Below are 21,009 nucleotides of genomic sequence, written 5' to 3'. Positions count from 1 at the left end.
TCTCTATTGACATTACCAAACCAGACCTGATTTCAGAGGACCATGGTCACCTTCTTCCTCTCAACTCAGTTGTTCTTCATCTTCCAGCCTGGATGCTCCATTGTTAATGTCTCAGGAAGAGGTCTGTTCAGAGGATATGCAAAGCATCCTCATGAATAGCAGAAAACCTTCTACTAGATGCACTTACCTGTTGAAATGGAAACAATTCTCTTTACGAACTCAGCAAGAAGGTGTTTCGCCTCTTAGTTTCTATACAGCATGTTCTGGACTATTTGTTGTAGCCAAAAGAACATGATCTTTCTGTTAGTTCCATCAGGGTTCACCTAGCAGCTATGTCCACTTTTCACCCTCCGATTGATAATCACTCACTTTTCTCCAGTCCCCTGTCATTTAGGTTCTTGAAGGGTCTAAGCTGATTATATCCCCTTGGGACTTAAACCTGGCCTTAACAAAGCTAATTGGCTAATATGAACCACTGGCTACCTGCTTCTTGCTTCATCTTTCAATGAAGGTAGCTTTGCTGGTGGCAATTACCTCTGCAAAGATAAGAAAATTGAGATCCCTGGTCTCTGGACACCGCATACCCCTCCCACCTCCCCCATATGCAGTCATTTACAAGACAAGATATGCTCTCATCCAAAATTTCTCACCAAAGTGGTTTCTCTTTTCCATATCAATCAGGCCATATACTTACCAGCTTTCTTTCCTAAACCTCATGCTCATAAGGATGAGAAGAAACTCCATATGCTGGATGTCAAGAAAGTGTTAGCTTTTTATTTGAACTGGACTAAGCCATTTAGGTCATCCTCACAACTGTTTGTTGCAGTTGCAGACAGGATGAAGGGTCTTCCAGTGTCACCTTAAAGAATCTTGTCATGGAGTTTCTCTTTCATGCATTTGTGCCACAACATAACCAATGTATCTCCACCAAGCAGACTCAGTAACATCACAAGCAGGTTCTACAGCTTTTTTAGCTCAAGTACCTATGGAGGACGTTTGTAGATCTGCAGCTTGGCCATCAATACATACTTTTGCATCTCCTCATACCATCTTTCAACAGAACATAAGAACGGCCGTACCGGGTCAGACCAAAGGTCTATCTAGTCCAGTATCTGTCTACCAACAGTGGCCAATGCCAGGTGCCCCAGAGAGACTGAAGCTAACAGGCAAAATACAGATTTGGCCTGTATCATTATTCAGGGAGACTCCAATTCTACTTACCTATGAGTCACCTGAAATTAAATTGGCATGTGCAATCACTCAAATTAAAAACAATTACTGATTTGTTCTGTAACTGTTATTCTTCTATATGTGCTATATGTGCCCATTCATGTCCCACTTTCCTTCCCCTTTATATCAGTTTGTTCAGCAGCACGAGGCATCAGAGGACATATACACTACCCCAACAGGTACTGCTAAGGGAAAAAATTTCCAAAGCTAGTGCACTGGAAACTCTCACCCCAGAAGTGGAATGACCATGTGCAACACATGTCAAAGAACAACAGTTACAAAATAGGTTACTAATAACTGTTTCTGCTCAGTCAATCGTTTCTGATGCAATAATTAAGTAGTGTTAACAATCTTTCTTTTTCGAATAACCCTATTCTTCTATGACCAGTCTCACTCTCCTTTCCTGGTCTGACCTAGTTTTTTCTAGCGTGTCTTTTCTGGATCTCAGAATTACCCATTTGCACATTCTTTACAGTAATCTTGTAACTTGTCTGGTACAGGATTATTCCTGGGTCACTTACTTGTGTTTCTAGTGCTTAGGCCTAGTATGGGTAAGCTGAAATATTACAGCCCTCAGCCTGTATGCCTTGCATTATACTCTTACTTTGCTTATATAGCTAACACATTGAGTGTAATCAATGTGATTAATCAATACAATAAATCCTCTCTTAAATTATTAAGTGAAATAATTGTCTACAAGTCCCCACACACACACCTTTGATGGGGTGAATATTATGGAAAAATAACCCCATCTCACACATTGTACTGAATTATAGTGTTTGCTGTGTATTAAACATAACTTAAAACTTACTTGTTATATGTAAGTGTCCTGTACTTATTAGGGGCTGGCTGTTCCTTTGTGCTGAAGCTTGGGTGGTTGACATACTGTTTCTATGGACTATTAATGACATACAAAGCATATGGAGGTTCTGGTACTTGATGTGAGTTTATGTAATGCACTTCTTCATAAATACTCTCTACAGTGGCTGTGGATGCTGCTGGTGAACTAACTGTGGCTAGAAGGGGAATGGAAATAGGTTGGACTGAATGTGGCTTGTTCCTAGGCATTTCTTGACTTAATGTCCTAATCTTTCCTCCCATGTAACATAAAGCGTAAATAATGCCCTAATGAGGATAGTGTGGACAACAATCCACCCCTTCTAACCAATTTCCATCCCTACAAGGGTGGTCAATACTTCATCTGTTCCATCAAATAACTTATTCAGCGTTTATTCTGTTTGATCTGTGGTATTACTAATTTCAATTAAATGTGATTTTTTTTTCCTTTCTGTTTAAGCTGTAAATCATATATCTTTTAGTATAGATACAAAACTCCTAAATTATTATCCATTGCAATGATTAGGATGACCAGTGGGCTACCGGCTCCTGGAAAGACATTGCATGCTACCCTTCAGTGAAATATTATGCAGATATCCAACCCAGCAGATACCTGTAAAACCCTCTGCATCCTCTGCCAGTTGGCACCATAGGATCCCTATAGGGGCACCTTCCTAACCCTTATATTGATGCAGTATGGTTAGCCACTGACTAATTTCTGGGTGTTGGCTCAGAAACCCTCTTGCATGGAGAGTATAATCTGCCACCAAATTTTAAATAAGAGCAAGATCTGAAAGATAAGCTGTGATGGAGCAAATCAGTGGATTCTGATAGCATATATCTCTTTCAGAGGAACTGAAATATGTTGCACCTTAATTTAAGGCGGCTTTGAGGCTGTTCTATGTTCACTGCATTTATTAAATCCTACAAAACTACATTCTTGCAGTCTCTCACACGCATCTCATAGAAGATTAGGGTTGGAAGAGATCTCAGGAGGTCATCTAGTCCAACCCTCTGCTCAAAGCAGGACCAACCCCAACTAAATCATCCCAGCCAGGGCTTTGTCAAGCTGGGCCTTAAAAACCTCTAAGATTCCATCACCTCCCTAGGTAACCATTCCTTAGACTATGTTGTACAGCAACTGACTCCATGTTGGTCAAAAATAGATCTAGGTTGGGTTTGCCTTTGCTTTTGAGATCATGCAATTAAAATGGTCTCTAAAATGCATAATCTCTCTGCCTATTAACATTTCTCTGTATTTGTTGTGCCAGAGAATCTAGGTATAGTTTCCTGAGAATACTTACTTTGTTCCTGATCACAAAACCATTAGTCTGTTTCAAGTTAGGCTTTCAAATCTTTTCTTCCATTGTCTCTACCTTGTCAATATTTCTGTGGCTCCAGAGAAGTGAAAATGCTAGGGCACAAATTATTTTGACGCAGTCTCTCAAATCACTGAATTATGTAAGAGTGTAATATGAGCAAACATTGCTCAACAACAAACTCTTTTATGCAGTACAGGGTCAGGTAATGATTATATAATAAAGACAATTTTTAAATTGAGTGAAGGGAAGTTTGGAAAAATCTTTGGGATAGGATTTTCAAAGTATGTCGGAGAACAAGTCCCACTGGAAGGCAAAGATGCTTAATAAAAATCCCGCCCTAGGAGAAAGACATCTGGGGCAGGAGATGATGATGAATTCTCTTCCCAGGGGCTCCAGTGGGAGGTTACATCTATCCTGTGGGGGTAATTCAGGCCAGTCCAAGAAGGTGCTTTTGCACTATGACCATATCAAACATTTACCAAGTTTACGTAAATGTTGCTGGTACAAGATTTTCTTGTTTGTCTGTGTGAACTAAATAAATGGACAGAGCTTTGATATCTGCCAGCAATATATTTAGTTCCAAGGGTAAAACTTTCAAAAGCACCTAAGTGCCTCATTGAAAGCCAGTGGAATTTAGATTCTTTTCTTCATCCTGCAGGCGCCCACAAAAGCTCATGCTCCAAAATGTCTGTTAGTCTATAAGGTGCCACAGGACTCTTTGCTGCTTTTAGGTTTGGAAGGGAGCCCTCTGCAGTGGTGAGGTGACCCTAATTGTTACTTTGCCTGGAGCCCAGGTTTGCCTTAATCCAGCTGAAGCCTACCATGTGGGTGGGACTGAAGCCTGCACTGCTGCTTGTGCTGTCCCTAATCTGAGTAAAGACAGGCTCCAGAGCCATCACCCCAGCACTAAACACTAGCTTTTTAAAGAGCTCAGTTCCCATTTAGACAGCAAAATAAGTGGCCAGGTTTGCAAAATAGCTCAGCATGTTGTACATTGCTCACTTCTGAAAATCTGGCTATAAGCATCATAGATGGAGCATCAAGGCTCAGCACTCTTGAAAATGTGGCCCTTATTACATGCCTAAACAGGAGCTGAGCTATTCTGAAAATGTGGCCCCACAGTCACTATTTAAATATTTTAAAAGAACTTGGTGAAACCCCTGCTTTCTCTGACCGGGTCAGAGCAGTGATCAGCAGACGTTACATGCTAAGCTGGGGGCAGTGGGAGGAGTTAGTGGTGCAGGAGGAGAGTCCTCTGATAGAGCTATAAATACCAGTATGTCACTTATGTTTGGGAGCCGCATGTAAATAACTTGACATGATGAGAGAAGCAGACTGGTGAGGGAGAGTGGGCAGCAAAGCACCTTTCAGGAGGAACTGCTGGGATCAGTTTTAGAGAGACCACCAGGAATCTGTCTGCTTCATTCCAAAGGAACGCATGCAGAGTGTTCTTGTTCTCTCAGTCTGTATTCCTAGAGAAAAGAAGCCTGAGCCTGTTGCCTGATAGTGCCACAGCTTGTCCTGCTGTCCTCAGAACTCAGGCTCCACTGCTGGGCACATCTGCAAGGAGCCTGCAGCAAAGCCATGGCTTCCCTACATCAGAGGATTTTGATCAAAGGAGGGAGAGTGGTGAATGATGACTACTCGCAGCTGGCTGATGTGTATGTGGAGGATGGAATAGTGCGGGCAGTGGGACCACACCTGCAGCTTAGGGCACCTGCTGAGCTCCTAGTTATAGATGCTTGCAACAGATTGGTGCTGCCTGGGGGGATTGATACCCACACACACATGCAGTTCCCCTTCATGGGCACCCAGTCCAAAGATGACTTCTACCAGGGAACAAAGGTAAATCAATCTGTCCTGTCTTTACCAGGAGGAAAATTCATTACCACCTGTTCAACTCTCTTGCTCTAGGAAAGAAGGCATCTCCTGAACACCTTGGCTCCCTTTTTAGAGGGTTAGCACAGAAAGGAAGAGTGTTTTCTCTTCCATGTTTTACTACCTCTGTCTCTCTCTACCAAGGAAGGTCCAGTGTGGATCCAGTTTGTAGCTACCAGTGATATCCTCATTTTCCTTAGTTCTGTGCTTGGGTTCTGTTTGCTTCACCTTTGCAAGCCAAGTAAATTACATGAGCAGCTCTAGTGTAGTGAAGTGTTTGTACATTTTAGAATTGATTGAAATTAGTCAATTTAATTTAATTCCGTTTATAACTTGGTGATATCGTGCCCTGGAGACTGAAGTTCTCTGTCCCCAGAGCACCTACAGCACTGCAGATGCTCACCATTCCTCACTCTGCCCTGCCAGTAAATTTGGGCCATTAGCAGCCTCCGCTGGAGTCAAACTGATGTCCCAAACTGAGTCTGTATCCCATTACCAATCCCCTGAACTATCCAGTCCTCTAAAGGCAGAATTGCTGTTTGCAGAAAAGAGAACACAATTGTGTACTCTCATAAGGAAGACTGAGTTAAATTAAGTCTAGGTTAAATTCATATTTCATGTATGTTATATTGTAAAATATATCCAGTAATTGAAATAAGTTAAATTAAACTTTAGTTCTGCTATGTAGTGATGTCATGCAATAACCATACCATTATGATTTAAGGCATTTTAGTATCTGTGATCACAAATTAGATTTACCTGATTTTGAAACATAGATCAGATTTTCATTTCCTGCTGACCCTGTGTTTTCACCACAGAGCAGAGTTAAAGTTCTTTGGGTGTCTCAACTATGCATTTCCATACTTTAACTTATTAGGATTTCTTTTGTATTTAACGTTAACTCTGAATTTCAGAGTTTGTAATATTTGTTTTTTGGGATAATTACAACAGTCTTGTAATGAGTGTTACCCTTAAGTTACCAATATACACTGGAGTTAATATTGAGAGTACAACATATTGTATGGGGATTCTTACATTGCATTTTTCATCATTATTAGAGTGCTTTTTCTTAATATGCACCTAGGCCATTGCCAATTGTTATAACAGATGGATTTTAAATTTACTGCAAAGCGCTCAGTAAAGAATGATTTTTGCAAAGCGATTTTCTAGCATAGTAAAGTAACTTGTATGTCAAACATGTCATGTTTCCTGTTTTAAGGTAGATTTAGAACATAGTTTTAAAAGACATTAAAATATTTGATCTCTACATTCATGAATCTTTATTAAGGTTGACAACTGAAAGAGCATTTTAAACTTAATCATAGGAGTTTTGCAAAATCCAAGCTCTGTGATGGGTAGCTGGTAGATATGAGAGAATAATTAGCAGTGAATCTATTATATGAATTTAAGACTTTATATCTGTAAGCTGTCTAGGAGCTGATTACATTTTTCTCAAAACTGTCATTATACAAATAATTTCCAAAAATAACTCTTGGTTTGTAAATTGTTCAATAAGCAGCTTTTTGTGTGTACTGGGTATTAGAAATTGAAAATTCAAGTTGTTAGTTAATCACCCTTACCGTTAAAATAAATAAATTTTGTGCCTTATTTCTCATATGAATTTGTCCAGGTTTAACTTCCAAGTCAGTGAATCTTCTTATGCCTTTCTCCGTTAGATTAAAGAGCCCTTTAGTACCTGGTATTTTTTTCCTGTGTTTATGCACTGTAATCAAATCATATCTTGATCCTTTTGATAAATTCAGTAGATTGAGCCCCTTAAGTCTCTCGCTGTCAGACATTCTCTGCAGCCTCAGAGTCATTTTCACTGCACACCCTCCAGTTTTTCCACATGCTTTTTAAAATGTGGACACCAGAACTCTATGCAGCTTTCTAGTATCAGTCTCTGCCCTATGCAGAGGTAAAATCACCTCTCTCCTCCTACTCACTATTCCCCTCTTTATACATCCTAGCATTGCCTTAGCCCCTTTTTGCCAGAACATCGCAGTAAGAGCTCCTGGTTCCATTTTTTGTCCAATATGTCCCCTAAATCCTTTCCAGAGTAAGTGCTTTCCAGGAGATAGTCCCCCACTCTGCAGTCATGGCCTGCGTTCTTTGTTCCTAGATATGACTTTTTTCTGAATGAGCCCAGCTTACCAAGAGAGCCAGATCGTTCTATATAACTGTCCTGTCCTCATCATTATTCACAACTCTCCCAAACTTTATCAGCCCTGATTTTATATTTACCTCTAGATCCTTGCCAAAAATATTGAATAGTATTGTGCCTAAAGTCAGTCCCTGAGGAGCCCATTAGCAATACCCCCATTCGATGATGATTCCCCATAAACCATTATTTTTTGAGATCTGTCAGTTAGTTCTTAATCCATTTAACATGGAATTTATTTATATTGGATAGTGATAATAACAAGAATACACCACACAAATGCTCCACTGATGATACAAATGACATGTTTAGTCACACATCCAAGTCATACAGTCACATAGTGATGAAATACTGACAGCAGGTGAACAGATGAAGTGCACAGGCTCAGGCAGTCAAGAGGGCTGAAGCACATTTGAGGCTATAAAGGCCAGACAAGAGAGAGAGATCAGGAGCTCTGAGAGGACCTAGAAGCAGCTGGGAAGCGCATTAAAATTCTTGTGTTAGTTGCTTATGCCCATACGCAGTAGATCGGATAAAAAGAACTGTCAGTCCTTGTGCCTTAGCATAATCTGATCACCAGCTGGATCAAGAAAAACTTCCCCCTATGACCAGCTGCATAATAGATTTCATTTGGTTTTACTTTCTTTTAAGCCTCTGGAATAGGCTACTTTTAGAAATAGGAGGCTGGAACCCATAGATCAGTATTAGCTGCAGGAGACAGAACTGCTCGGTTGACTACCCAGAAAAGGGTTGAACCTTTGTCTGTTTTTCTGACATGATTATCTGTGACCAGAGAGTAGTCAAGAAGAGCCTTCATGTTCTTAAGAGATCCTCCTTTTAATGTGGACACAGAAATCTTTATAATGGTGATCCTGTTTACTTCTGCCTTTGTTGCATTAGGAACATCGGACTTGCCATTCTGGATTAGACTTTATGCCCATCTAATCCAGTGTAGGTTCAGTGCTAGCCATTTAGGACATATCACTCTGTAGTTTCTCCAGTTTATCAACTGACAGAGCAGCCTTGAAGTCCTAAATCTTAATCTTAAACCTAAATCTTAAATTAGAGAAATCATGATTTCCTGAGTGAGTTAAATTGGGAAGCTCTGTTATGAACCTGTTATAATTGACCATTATGGAAACTTTGGCAGTGGGAGTGGTATTGCACTGTTTGTGTTAGGTAACTTGGAAAGGTTAATGCATGTTACCTAACTTTTCTAGGAGTTTACTTTGGGCCTGAACTTTCCTCTTATTCATGTGAGCAAGTGTTGAAAGAATGGGCCCTGTATGTAGCTACTTCATGTCTATAATTGATTCATGCGATGGTATTTATTCAGATTAGAATCAATAGCAAAAGATGCTGTCTCTGGAATAAACCAAACAAATAATTTATTTTGTAAATATAAATAACTCACATAAAAATGAAAAATAAAATTTGGCTCTAAATGTCTATTTAAATGTACTACAATAGGCACAAGATATTATTCCAGTAGAACAATCCTGTGTTGCTAAGAAACATGAAAACTCTCCAGATTAAATTGCATGAAGTCTAGTAACTGCTCTGGACATAGACATATAAAAGGTGCTACATAGTTAACTATGACTGTGAGGCTATAAACACATATACATCAAGAGGTTCTAAATTAAGAACAGAGTGAAAGTGTTTTGTGATGTCCCTGGAATCACTGAATTGTACATCTTTTAACCTGTACAGGCTTGGTGGAAGTTCTGATGAATTACAAGGTTTTAACATACATTGTATGCAGTATAGTTCTAGCCATGTAGGTCTCAGGATATTACCTCACCCACCTTATCTCTCTAAGGTTTTAACATGATTTTTGTTTGTTAAAATTGTATCTAGTACATTGTCCTATATTCTCTGGATCAGATCCTTGCTGTAATTAAGGCAAGCACAACACAACTTGGGAGGGAGAGTGCAAAAGTGGCTTTGAGACAGCTTTGCTCTCGCCACAGTCCAGGCACAGCTGTGTACCATGACAGTTCCCTAACCTAAATTAGAACAGATCAAAGTCTGCTGTAAGTTGGGCCAGCTCTTAGGAGCTCAGGAGTGCTGATAGCAGCTAAGGTGTGGGAAGCTGTGGCCGTGCCCATTGTTGTGCCATGCCCCCTCTATTCCAGTGTAGGAGGTCCTGAGTCATTGGAGGATTCACTTTCACTGAGATGACCTTCCAGTGTCCACCAATGTAGGTTTTAAGGCTGGTTTGTATTATTAGTGTGGCACAGATATGCTTCTTCAGCCGGGGTGGCTCTAGGCACCAGTAAAGCAAGCACCTGCTTGGGGCAGCCCATTTGCAGGGGCGGCAGGGAAGCTGATAGCCCACAGGAGGCTCTGGGAGCTGTAGTTCCTTGGTTAGCTCCATGCCTATAGAGCCAGCCTTGGAGCAGGGAAAGAACTACATTTCCCAGCATTCCCTTGGCCACTACCAACTGGAAAGGAAGGAGAGGGGACCTCATGCGGCAGCGTGCTGTGAGTGATAGGGATACCATATTTTAACATTCAAAAAACAGGACACTCCACAGGGAGGGAGGGTAGCCCCCTCCTGCCACTATCCATTTCCTCCAACTGCCCCCCACAGAAACCTCAACCCATCCAACCCCGCCCTGCTCCCTGTCCCCTGATCACCCCCTCCTGGGACCCCACCCCCTATCTAAGTGCTGCTGCTCCTTGTCCCCTGATTGCCCCATCCTCGGACCCCTGGCCCCAACTGCCCCCCAGGACCCCACCCCCTATCTAAGCACTTCTGGTCCTTGTCCCAATTGCTCCCTCCTGGGACCCCTCCCCCAACTGCCCCTTGGGACCCCATCCCCTATCTAAGCCTCCCTTCTCCTTATCCCCAACTGCCCCTCCTGAGACCCCCCCCCAACTTCCCTCCTAGGACCCCACCCTCTACCTGTCCCCTGACAAATCCCTGGGACTCCCATGCCTATCCAACCGCTGCTTGTCCCTGACTGCCCCCCTGAACCCCTGACCCATCCAACCGCCCTGCTCCCTGTCCCTTGACTGCCCCCCCCGGAGCCTCCTACGCTTTCTCCAACACCCCAGCCCCCTTACCATGCCACTCAGACCAGCTTGTCTGGCTCTGCGCAGTGCCAGACATGCTGCTGCGTACATGCTGCCATTCTCCCCTGCAGAGCCCAGAACCCCCCCTCCCCCACAAACACACCTAGCACCTGCCTTCCAGATTTGAACACCTCAAAATTCAGGAGTGCTCAAGCTCAATTTGGGCAGGTGTTACTTCATTTCTCCCAAATCAAATATACTGATCCACTGTAACTTGCTGTAGAAAAAAGTAGGATAAAATTGAGCAAGAAATGCTTCCCAGTGGTTATCAGGACTGGGATTGCTATTTTCAACAGCCATTGCCTTTTGTTTGTTTGTTTGTTTGTTTGTTTGAAAGGAAGACAGTGATACTGCATTGGCAGATTACCCATAGAAAGAGAGAGTGGAACAAAAGAATAATAAAGGCATCTCAACTTTTCCTCATTTATGTAGACAGTCTTATAATATGCATCCAGATATCCTGCAATCACACAAGCTGAAAATTGTTCCACTTTATTGCAGCTCTGTAACCATATGGGACCCAGTCCTGTCTGTGTTCTGTGCACATCCAAAATTCCTGCTGAATGGTCCACCCTGGGAGTGAGTTGCCAGTGACCCAGGGCTGTGGCAGAAGGAGGGTGCAGGTGGGGAGGGGGGAGAGCCCAGGGCTAGGGCTGCAGGAGGTGTGGGAGGGCACTGGTTTTAAACTTGGCTTGATTTCAAAACCAATATGGAAAACTTTGTTAGGTACTAGGGGCACAATCACATACTACTGGACAACATGCTCTCTTTTTTGAGTAGCCTCTATACCTAATTGTAAGTGTTACCGGATCAGGACATAAGACTATGACATTGCAGTAACTCAGCCATCATCCAACTGGCTTTATCGTTTGCATGCCACATTTCTATTTGTTCTAATACTGTAAAATTATCCCCTACTGTAATATGTTGTATTTCATAAGGCTAATCTAACAGTTGTGAAATATACAGTAATGCTATGAAAGCCACATAATAACAATAATTAATATCGTAGGTGATGTAAAAACACACAACAAAAAGATTGTCCCTGCCCCATGCAACTTACATACAAGTTTTTTCACTAGCTGTCAGTGGTACTTTTATGATATAGTGAGAGATACTATTACTTTACATCTGTTTTTTAAGGATTCATGACTTTTCTTTTAGTGAAGTATGTAAAAGATACTGAATTGCAAGAATAAGATAATATGTGTAGATAGGCTTCAAAACCTAAAACGAGGCAGGTTCCTGCAGAAGTACCCATGTGATCATGGAATTGCAGGCCATGTTTAAAGCATGTGCATAAGCAGGCCGAGTGGAGAATGCACATGCAACAATTTTGGCATTTCCTGAATGCCTCTCATTGCAACCATGTGATACTTTTGACACAGGTTTTGAATAGAATATATCATTTTACATATCTTCTTTTGCATGGCTTTTTATAAGAGGCTCTCAACAGCACTTAAATATTAATTTTCCTAGCCTTCCAGCAAGCTAGAGAAGTATTACTATCCTCATTTTACAGACAGGAAAACTGGGGCACAGAGACAGAGTGACTTGCCAATCATCCCCACACAGTAAGTATATAGAAAAGATGGAAATAGAACCTAGTTTCTTGACCCTGAACCACTGCTTCACTCCAGGATCAAATACAACAAGAATAAACGCTTGATTGTACAACAACATATAAATATTGCAGTACATTGTTCAGCACTATATAAGGCTAAATTGCAATTGTTCATTTGAAATAATTGTGGGGTAGAGTGGTTAGATTGACAGTGGTGGTGCCACCCTACATAACATTTTTAGCCCAGCAGTAACCACCCAGGCTATAGAGTCATTTTCTTTCTCTCTTCCCCAAAGTATTTTATTCAAGATGCAATAACTCCAGCAGGAAAGATTGAGCAACACACCCTAGAATATGCTATTGACTGGTGGTTAGGGCATTCACCTAGGAGTGTGCAGACTTAGGTTTAAGTCCCTCTTCAAGAGAAGGGATTTGAATTCATGTCTCGCACATCACAGATGAGTTCCCTAACCACTTCCAAAGGTCATAAGGGGATTCTTTTGGAATCTAACTCTTCATTTCCTTTGCTCAAAAATTAAACAAAACATTTCAGGTCAAACAAAATGTTTTTTTTTTTTACTCAAAATGAATTTTTTCTAACTTTTTTGAAACTGAAAATTTCAAACAATTGTGACTTTGGTCCTGGTCAATCCAATTTATTTTAGATTTTTTGGAACTGTTAGGAAACTGAAGAATCTGTTACTTGCACAGCTGTAGTCCATCATCATCTTCCCTTTCTTTTTGTTTAGATGAAATGGAAAGATCCCACATGTAATGATAGAGGTAACCAGGCAGTTAGATCATATTTACACATAGGAATTGAGAAATATGTGATGTAGGTCCAATAGAGAAAGAGACATAGAAACTTTTATAAGAGAAATTTCTGTGTAGCCCAATTTAGGGAAGAATCTGTTTTAATGGATAAAATATAAGAGGGATCATCACTAAACAGTATAGCAGTGTGAAATATACAGTGTCTTAATTTGCTAGGGCTACACCAAGATGCTCAGGGATGGAACCCTATGCTCGGGGTGACCCTAAACCTCTGACTGTCATAAACTGGGAGTGGAAGATAGGTGTATCACTCCATAATTGCCCTGTTCTGTACACTCACCCAAAGCTCTGGTATGGGACACTGTTGGAGACAGGACACTTGGCAAGATGGACTTTTTTTTTTTGTTGCTTCTGTTGTAACATGGGATTCAAATATGGAAAATATAAAAAACTGCTGCCATAAGGCATCATTAAACACATACTTTAGCAAGAAGGATCACAGGGCCACATTTATATCAGAATCATTGTGAAATGTAGTGTAAATGATTAGCTAGGGGACTGAATTTTGTCCTTCCAATTTAACAAATAAAAGCACTGCATATCTGTAGTTGCAGATGTCAAGGAAAAAAAGATTGGCAGACAGGGTAAGGAGGTAGAAATACCTATTTTTTTAAAAGTGCTTACCGACAAGGTTTGATTGCATTTTGTATTATGAGAGATGGGCTGTTTTTATTTCAAAATAAAATCTCACAATAAAGGGAATGCAAATGTGTGTGAAAAGTTGCACTGACATTGACGAAAGTGATTTGCAAAACCCAAACCGATGGAACGTTCAAAAGTCTTCTGACTGCTCTCTTAAGAGCATTGCTTTGAAATACACAATGAGAAACAGAAAAGCTGTTGTGGCAAAAATTTCTCCAATTCTGGCATCCAGATAGTGGTAGGTAGAATATTAAATTGTTTTGGGAAACAAAGAAGGGACTGTGAGGTTGAAAGAAGAAATAGCTCTATGGTAAATTCTGGTGGCTTCAGCAAACAGGTTTAGGAAAGGCGAAGACGCAGTAACATGTTGAGTGAGATGGAAATAGGAAAAGAGTATTGCAATGTTAATGTGAACCCCAGTGAATTTTGATCTGACCTGGGCTTAACAGCTGTGCAAAGGGATACTATTCAGAGAAGGAGAGCTTCTGGCTGATCGAGCTAAATAATAAGAGCATTGACAGGCTGGAGCAGATTGGTGCTTTATTTAGTCCAGTATCCTATTTCTCACAGTGACCTACTACAAGATGCTTCAAAGAAAAGTGCAAGAAACCCCACAGTGGACAATTAATGAATAATCCTCCTTAGAAAGCAAGTTCCTTCTTAATGCCATGCAGATAGTGATTGATTTATATTTGAAGTGTGAGTTTTTGTGTCCCCACCAAAAGAAAGTTTTTTTTTTCCACTAAAAAGATATTTCAATGAAACTATCTAATCCTTTCTGGAATACAGCCATGCTTTTGCAGTTGATATCTTGTGGCAATGAGTTCCAGAGGTTAAATGTGGACTGTTTAAAAATGTTTCCTGTATCAATCCTAAATTTGTTGTGAGTGAATGTTTCCTTATTTGTGCACTATGTATGAGAGAATAAATAAGCGCAGTTGGTTTGTTTTCCCTGCACTTCATATCCGCCTTAGTCTTTCCCTATCTAAAATAAATGGTCCCAGTCTTTTCAATCATTTTATATACAAGAGCCTTTCCTAATTATTTTTGTTGCCTCTCTCTGAATCCCTTCTATTTCTGCTGCCTTGTTTAGATAGGGTGACCAAAACTGAACCTAGTGTTCCAGGTGGGACAATACCACTGATTTATATAAAAAGCATTATAATTGCTGTTTTGAACAGAGGTTTCCATTGAATTGCCCACATTGAGATGGAAGTCTTTTACTGAGTGATTACAGTTAAGGAAGAACCCAGCAATGTATGTCTTCCAGTCTGCATTATTCTACATTCCTCAATACTGAATTTCATTTGCCATTGTGAAGCCCATCACCTACCTTTTATTAAGTCTTTCTGAGGTCCCTCCCAGTCCTCTCTAGTCATGACTTACCTAGCTAACTTTGCATCATCTGTGAGTTTTGCTACTTCCCTGGGTTATCCCCCTTTTCAATTGATAAATACATTTTAAATATAGTTTAAAAGTAATTTTCGTGTCCCACAAGACTCAAGTTTTTAAACTGATGCTGTTCTGTATTGGAGGTACCATAATTCAAAGGCATCCTTTCTGCCTCCATTCTTCTGCTGATATTTGGATTTATTTTGCCAACTCATTGGACCCTGGAAAAGCATATCCACTTTGATTTATGTGCCTACAGTAGTTCTGGCACTCTTCTCCCTGTTTCATGTTCCAGCTGGTTAGAGACATTCAATGATGCACGAATGCTGCAGACTCTCAAATCTTTAGTGCAGTTTGGAGCCTGTGTAACTATCAAATTTGCTTAGTCTTAGTTTCCTGTGTTCCTTCTGAATGCCTAGTTGGGACCTCAGTCCTCAGCCCTGCTTCATTACTTGGCCCTTTACATCTGTGACACACCTAAGCAGAAAGTTAATGTCCTACTTGATAGAAATCAGGTAGGTCTCCGCACCATCACACTCTATACTCAGATTTCATACAAGATGAGTCTTAAATTGCATATAGATTTTCAATGCATGGACAAAGGTGGGCATAGAGAGGAAAAACTGATTTTGAAGATATACAAGATGTAGCAACATCATGGAGAAGGAAGAGAAGTGAGAGGAACCTTTCATCACCGATGGCTAAATAACTGCGACTCCTGTGATTTCAGGCTGCTCTAGCAGGAGGCACCACTATGATCATTGACTTTGCAATACCTCAGAAAGGCTGTTCCCTTGTTGAAGCCTATGACACGTGGAGGAGCTGGGCAGATGCTAAAGTCTGCTGTGATTACGCACTGCATGTGGCAGTTACATGGTGGAGCAGCAAGGTAGATACAATAGTGTGTTGACGTTATATTGATTTCTTAATGTTAAGTTGAATTATTCATGACTAGATTTCAGATGTAAAGTGTAACGTGCTAACATAAGTAAAATGTATTAATACTTACCTGTATTTGCAAAGGCCTGCAGTAGTGTTGCCCTGTAGTGTGATTTTGTTAGATCTCACAAACTGAACACAATTGGGGCTGTCAATTTGACTGAGAGATCCAGGAAAACCTCATTCATTCTTGCACATACTGGGCCTGACCAAGAGAAGTACTAAAACCCTGATGATCACCTAAAATTTCCATTGATTTCAATGGGACTTTCAGGAATTTTGCATTTCTCAGAACGAGACCCGTTCTTTGGGATCATATAGAATGTGAGGTGCTCTATTAATGATACTAATATTAAATACCAGGATATGGTTCTTTCTAATTACCGTTTTTAACTCCTCAAATTACACACTAAGACAGTAGTCCTGTAACACCCAGGCATGGGAGTCTGTGCACTGAGCACTTCATGCATTGGTCACAACTTTGTAATTGTATAAAAGGGAACAAATAAATTAGCCAGTAAAGCTTAATGCATGAGCCTTAGGACAGTAGAAATACATTGGAAATAGCATCAACACTGGCTAAGTGTAAGTTAGTGACATGCCCTGTTTTTATATTTAGAATTCCATTCATTTTGTTCTGTAGTCTTGGGCTGCATAAATGCATTTAATTTATCAAGAAAAATGGAAGTCCTTACATTTTTCAGACAGAAAGGGAAAGCCAGGCAAACCAGATGAAGACGTACATAAGTCATGCCTTTTGGTATACCACCAGCTCCCCATGTTCTAGCAGCTACTGCATCTAATTCTAATTTAAATCAACAGAAAACTTAGATTCTTTAGAATTCCTTTACCAGACCCTAGAGTTTAAAGACAAAACAGACCTATTAGTTTGTCAGTTCCACCACCGCCACCCCGCCATACCTGCATGAATATAGCAAGTGTGCTAAATGTTTGACATCTCTGATCCCAGAGTAAATGTTCTAATATCCAATTCAGAAGTCTCTCTTGGGTCTAATGGATCTCACAGGTTCCCTGGAGTAGACTCACCCAGATGTTAGAGATCATAATTAATGATCATTTAATAATAATCCTCAGAGGATTGCAAAGTAACAGTCAGAAGTATTGTATTATCATCTTCATTTTATTGAGCAGTTAACGCTCCAACCCTGCAGCTGGCTAAATGTGGGCAAATTCGTGCACCTATGCAGAACCCCATAGTTCCACCCACGCAAAGTCAATTGCAGGCTAAGGGTCTAAATGACTTGTCCAAGGTCTCAGGAAGTCTGTGTCAGTTCTGATAATAAAACCCAGGACTCTGAACGTTCAGCACTGTTCCTTATCCATGACACTGCCTTACATCACTATATAGAAACAGTTTTAGTGGGTGACCAAGACCAAGCAAAGTGATACTGTGATGTGTCTCCTACTAATGACACAGACTGCAATTTATCAGGCATATTTGGGCCCAAATAGGAGTATGCCCTAGAAGGAAAGGCTTCTCAGATTGGCATATGCCCTGGAATAACGGGGAGAGGGGCAAAAGGGGCTTCCCAGATGAGCACATATTCTGATACTGGAGAGAGAGGCTCCCCAGATGGGGCATATTCCCTCATTCCCTCCCCTCCCCTCTAGTTCCAGGGTCTCTTCCAAATTCTGTAATTTGGCTGTTTTTAATCTAGATATAAATTTCAGCCATCCACAAAACACCCAGGGGGTGGGCCTGGAAATCCTCACCTGGTTGCCCTCACTCTCCCAAATTCCCTGGTGGCCTAGCAGCTATTACAGGCTTATTCCTTTAAACAAATACATGTAACAAAGCACAGTACATGAGGGACTTTCTTCTTATTTGCTTCTATCTTGTGTCAGTCCAGAATCCACTAACTTCCCAATGTGCCTGGGAAGAACTTACCTTTAAATCCAAACAGTAAAATTCAAGCTGCCCGCAAAACAAATAAAAATAAAAGCAAGCTGAAGTTTTTAAGGCACCAGCCTGTGAGAATCCTTTGGTTACCACGGAGAGGTTTGGAGGTTTAGAAGATGCCTCTGGATCCAGTTAGTACTCAGGGTGGGGAACACAAGGCTATGAAACATGAATCCCTTCCGGTTCCAGGATATACTGTTAGTGATCAGGGCCTTGAGTCTACTGAGCCCAGAAATTCCATGACTGGGGATCCATGCAGGAGACAAAGGAAGCTTCCATGTAGATGATGATTAGATTTTCTTTTGAGAACTGGAACAAAATATCCCAAATGACTGAATATTACATAGCCCCCGGATCACAGCCCTAAACAGCAGAAACCTTTTCCTTATCAGTCATTCCAGATTTGTCCTTACTCTTTGAGTATGCCAGAGGTTAATTCCCAGAAGGGACCCAGCTGGTTTAGCATTTGGTCTGAAAGATCTAAACTCCTGGATCAAAACTTGCCCAGACCTACTCCACTCTCTAACCTTTTGAGAAAGAGAAATTGAATATTAATCTGCATATGGTGCAGGGCTCTTTCCACAAATTCCAGGCTTTTTGCACCAATTTCTTTGGTAAAAATGTCCAGTCTTTGAAAATGCTTTGTGTCTTGGACATCTATATATGTGTGTGTAGTTTGTGAAGCACTTTGATATAAAAGGAGCTATATAAACATTTTACTTTCCACGCTTGCTTGGACTGAGTAAATTTTTTCTTGATGGCCAAGTCAATTTTCATTGGATTGTTCATTATCCTCATCTCCTCATGGCAGTTTAGCAAGGCTGATAGAAGTGGAAAAGATAACTATCCTATTTTTCACAGCTGCATTGTGGGAATTGTTGACATTGTTTTTCTTTCAGGTCAAGGAAGAAATGAGAATTCTTGCTGAAGACAAAGGAGTCAACTCCTTCAAAATGTTTATGGCCTATAAAGATCTGTATATGATTGGAGATAGTGAACTATATGCAGCTTTTTCCCAGTGTAAGCAAATTGGAGCGATTGCTCAGGTCCATGCAGAGAACGGGGATTTGATTGCAGAGGTAGGTGTTGGATGCAATTTGGAAGTCAAAGATACTGATGTGTCTCCCATTCCCACACTACCAGACTGCCTTCCTGTCTTTACCGTAATGTAGAGAAATGCTGTTATCCCCATTTTACTTATGGGGAATTGAGCTTAAGTGACTTGCCCAAAGTCTCTGTGCTGGAGCAGGGAATTAAATCCAGGTGTCCTGAATGCTATGCTAGTGTCCTAACCATTGGGTCCATTTGGTTTTGGATAGCGTTGCAAATGATACCTGTAGGCCACGCACCATTCGTTTCTAGGCTGAGGCACAAAAACCAAAGATTTACAGAGTGTCCAAATAACAAAGTTTTATTGCGCAAGTTTCAAACAACGTTTGAACGTGGTGTCCCCCTGCTAGTCAGGGAGAGACCTAGGCTGCAGGTTACATAGAAGTTATATACCCTTTTTAGGAGTGCATGCTACCCTCGTGAATCAGAAGCCTTAACCAATAAACAAGCCATTTTCTTATCTTTAGCCTATTACAGTTAATCACTGTCCTCGTGCTGGCTAGTGCACTGTTCAGCTGTTACCTTGCATACTAGAATTTTTCCTTAATTATGTTGTTGCAGCTGTGTTCCTATCCTCTTTCCTGTTTCTGACTTTATCTTTCTTTAATGCTGCCCTTGGGAGCTGTGTATGTGATGTGCTCACGTTTAGTTAATAATAAGGGAACTTGCAAAATGGAGTCGCTCATGCTAACTACCCTTAACAGATAGGTGCTGGATGATGCCAAGTAGCCTACTCAGTGCACAGTAAATCAAATTCTTTTTAGGGTCTGACTCAGATACCTTTGAAATCAGAGTCCTTCTGTTGACTTTGGTGAGCTTTAAACCAGGCCCTTAATGTTTCTGAATTTCTTGTAGGCATGTCAAATAATGTGCATAAACATGAAGGCTAATGTTGTGTTTATTTATTGTATACATAGTTTAGCTCCCTTAAGTAGTTAGTGGGTTGTGCTTATATGCATAAAGTGAAAAGCGCTGAGTAGGCCCAGGAGTACGTGGTGAGGCGGGAAATGATCCTTCTATAATGAGAGCATTACTGCACAGCTGCCAAGAAGAGTAAGCACAGAAGAGCAAGAGTGAGGTCAGTGGGAGGAACACTTGGCTAAATGCCTCAGTGGCATGATGAGGATAGTACTTAACTCTGGGTCTCCTCAGACATGGCCATTCTCCATGCGTGTTTTACCCAGTTCATTTATGAGTAATGGAGCTAGTCACACAGAGGACTCTGCACTGGGTGAGCACAAGTCTCAAGATCCCTGTATCTATATGTAGCTTCTGTTTACTCTAGTGCTGGTGTGTAACTTGTGTGTCTTCACCTAAGCACCATGCTATGACTCAGAGTCCTGCCCATGCTGGCTAGTGTTTTCAGAGTTTCTTGAAGTATCTTTGGCTAGAATAGTTGAATAGTCTCCAGAGTCCCTCAATAAGGAATGCATTTGTCACTAAACTCATAGACTCGTAGACTCGTAGGTCAGAAGGGACCAATATGATCATCTAGTCTGACCTTCTGCACAAAGCAGGCCACAGAACCCTACCCATCCACTTTTATAACAACCTCTAACCCATGACTGAGTTATTGAAGTCCTCAAAATTGTGGTTTGAAGACCTCAAGCTGCAGAGAATCCACCAGCAAGTGACCCATGCCCCACGCTGCAGAGGAAGGCGAAAAACCTCCAGGGCCCCTGCCAATCCGCCCTGGAGGAAAATTCCTTCCCGACCCCAAATATGGCGATCAGCTAAACCCTGAGCATGTGGGCAAGACTCACCAGCCAGCACCCAAGAAAGAATTCTCTGCAGTAACTCAGTTCCCATCCCATCCAACATCCCCTCACAGACCATTGAGCAGACTTATCTGCCGATAATCCAAAATCAATTGCCCAAATTAAACTATCCCATCATAACATCCCCTCCATATACTTATCAAGCTTAGTCTTAAAGCCAGATAAGTCTTTTGCCCCCACTACTTCCCTCGGAAGGCTGTTCCAGAACTTCACTCCCCTAATGGTTAGAAACCTTCGTCTAATTTCAAGTCTAAACTTCCTAATATCCAGTTTGTACCCATTCGTCCTTGTGCCTACATTAGTACTAAACTTAAATAATT

General features: G+C 41.1%; 1 protein-coding gene across 2 annotated transcripts in view; it reads left to right on the top strand.

Moving 5' to 3' along the window:
• The first annotated feature begins 4,858 nt into the window (after nucleotides 1-4,858).
• The window catches only part of DPYS (dihydropyrimidinase), a 50,850-nt gene continuing 34,699 nt past the window's right edge, over nucleotides 4,859-21,009 (top strand). For both annotated transcript variants that reach the window (XM_032786445.2, XM_032786444.2), the window contains exons 1-3: nucleotides 4,859-5,234; nucleotides 15,672-15,830; nucleotides 18,701-18,880. In XM_032786445.2, the coding sequence (XP_032642336.1) occupies nucleotides 4,974-5,234; nucleotides 15,672-15,830; nucleotides 18,701-18,880 (600 nt within the window). In that variant the 5' untranslated portion in view covers nucleotides 4,859-4,973. The remainder of the gene's footprint in view (nucleotides 5,235-15,671; nucleotides 15,831-18,700; nucleotides 18,881-21,009) is intronic.

Source organism: Chelonoidis abingdonii, chromosome 2 (assembly GCF_003597395.2).
Source record: "Chelonoidis abingdonii isolate Lonesome George chromosome 2, CheloAbing_2.0, whole genome shotgun sequence".
In the NCBI taxonomy this organism is placed as follows: domain Eukaryota; kingdom Metazoa; phylum Chordata; order Testudines; family Testudinidae; genus Chelonoidis; species Chelonoidis abingdonii.
This window is presented reverse-complemented; position numbering and strand designations above follow the sequence as displayed.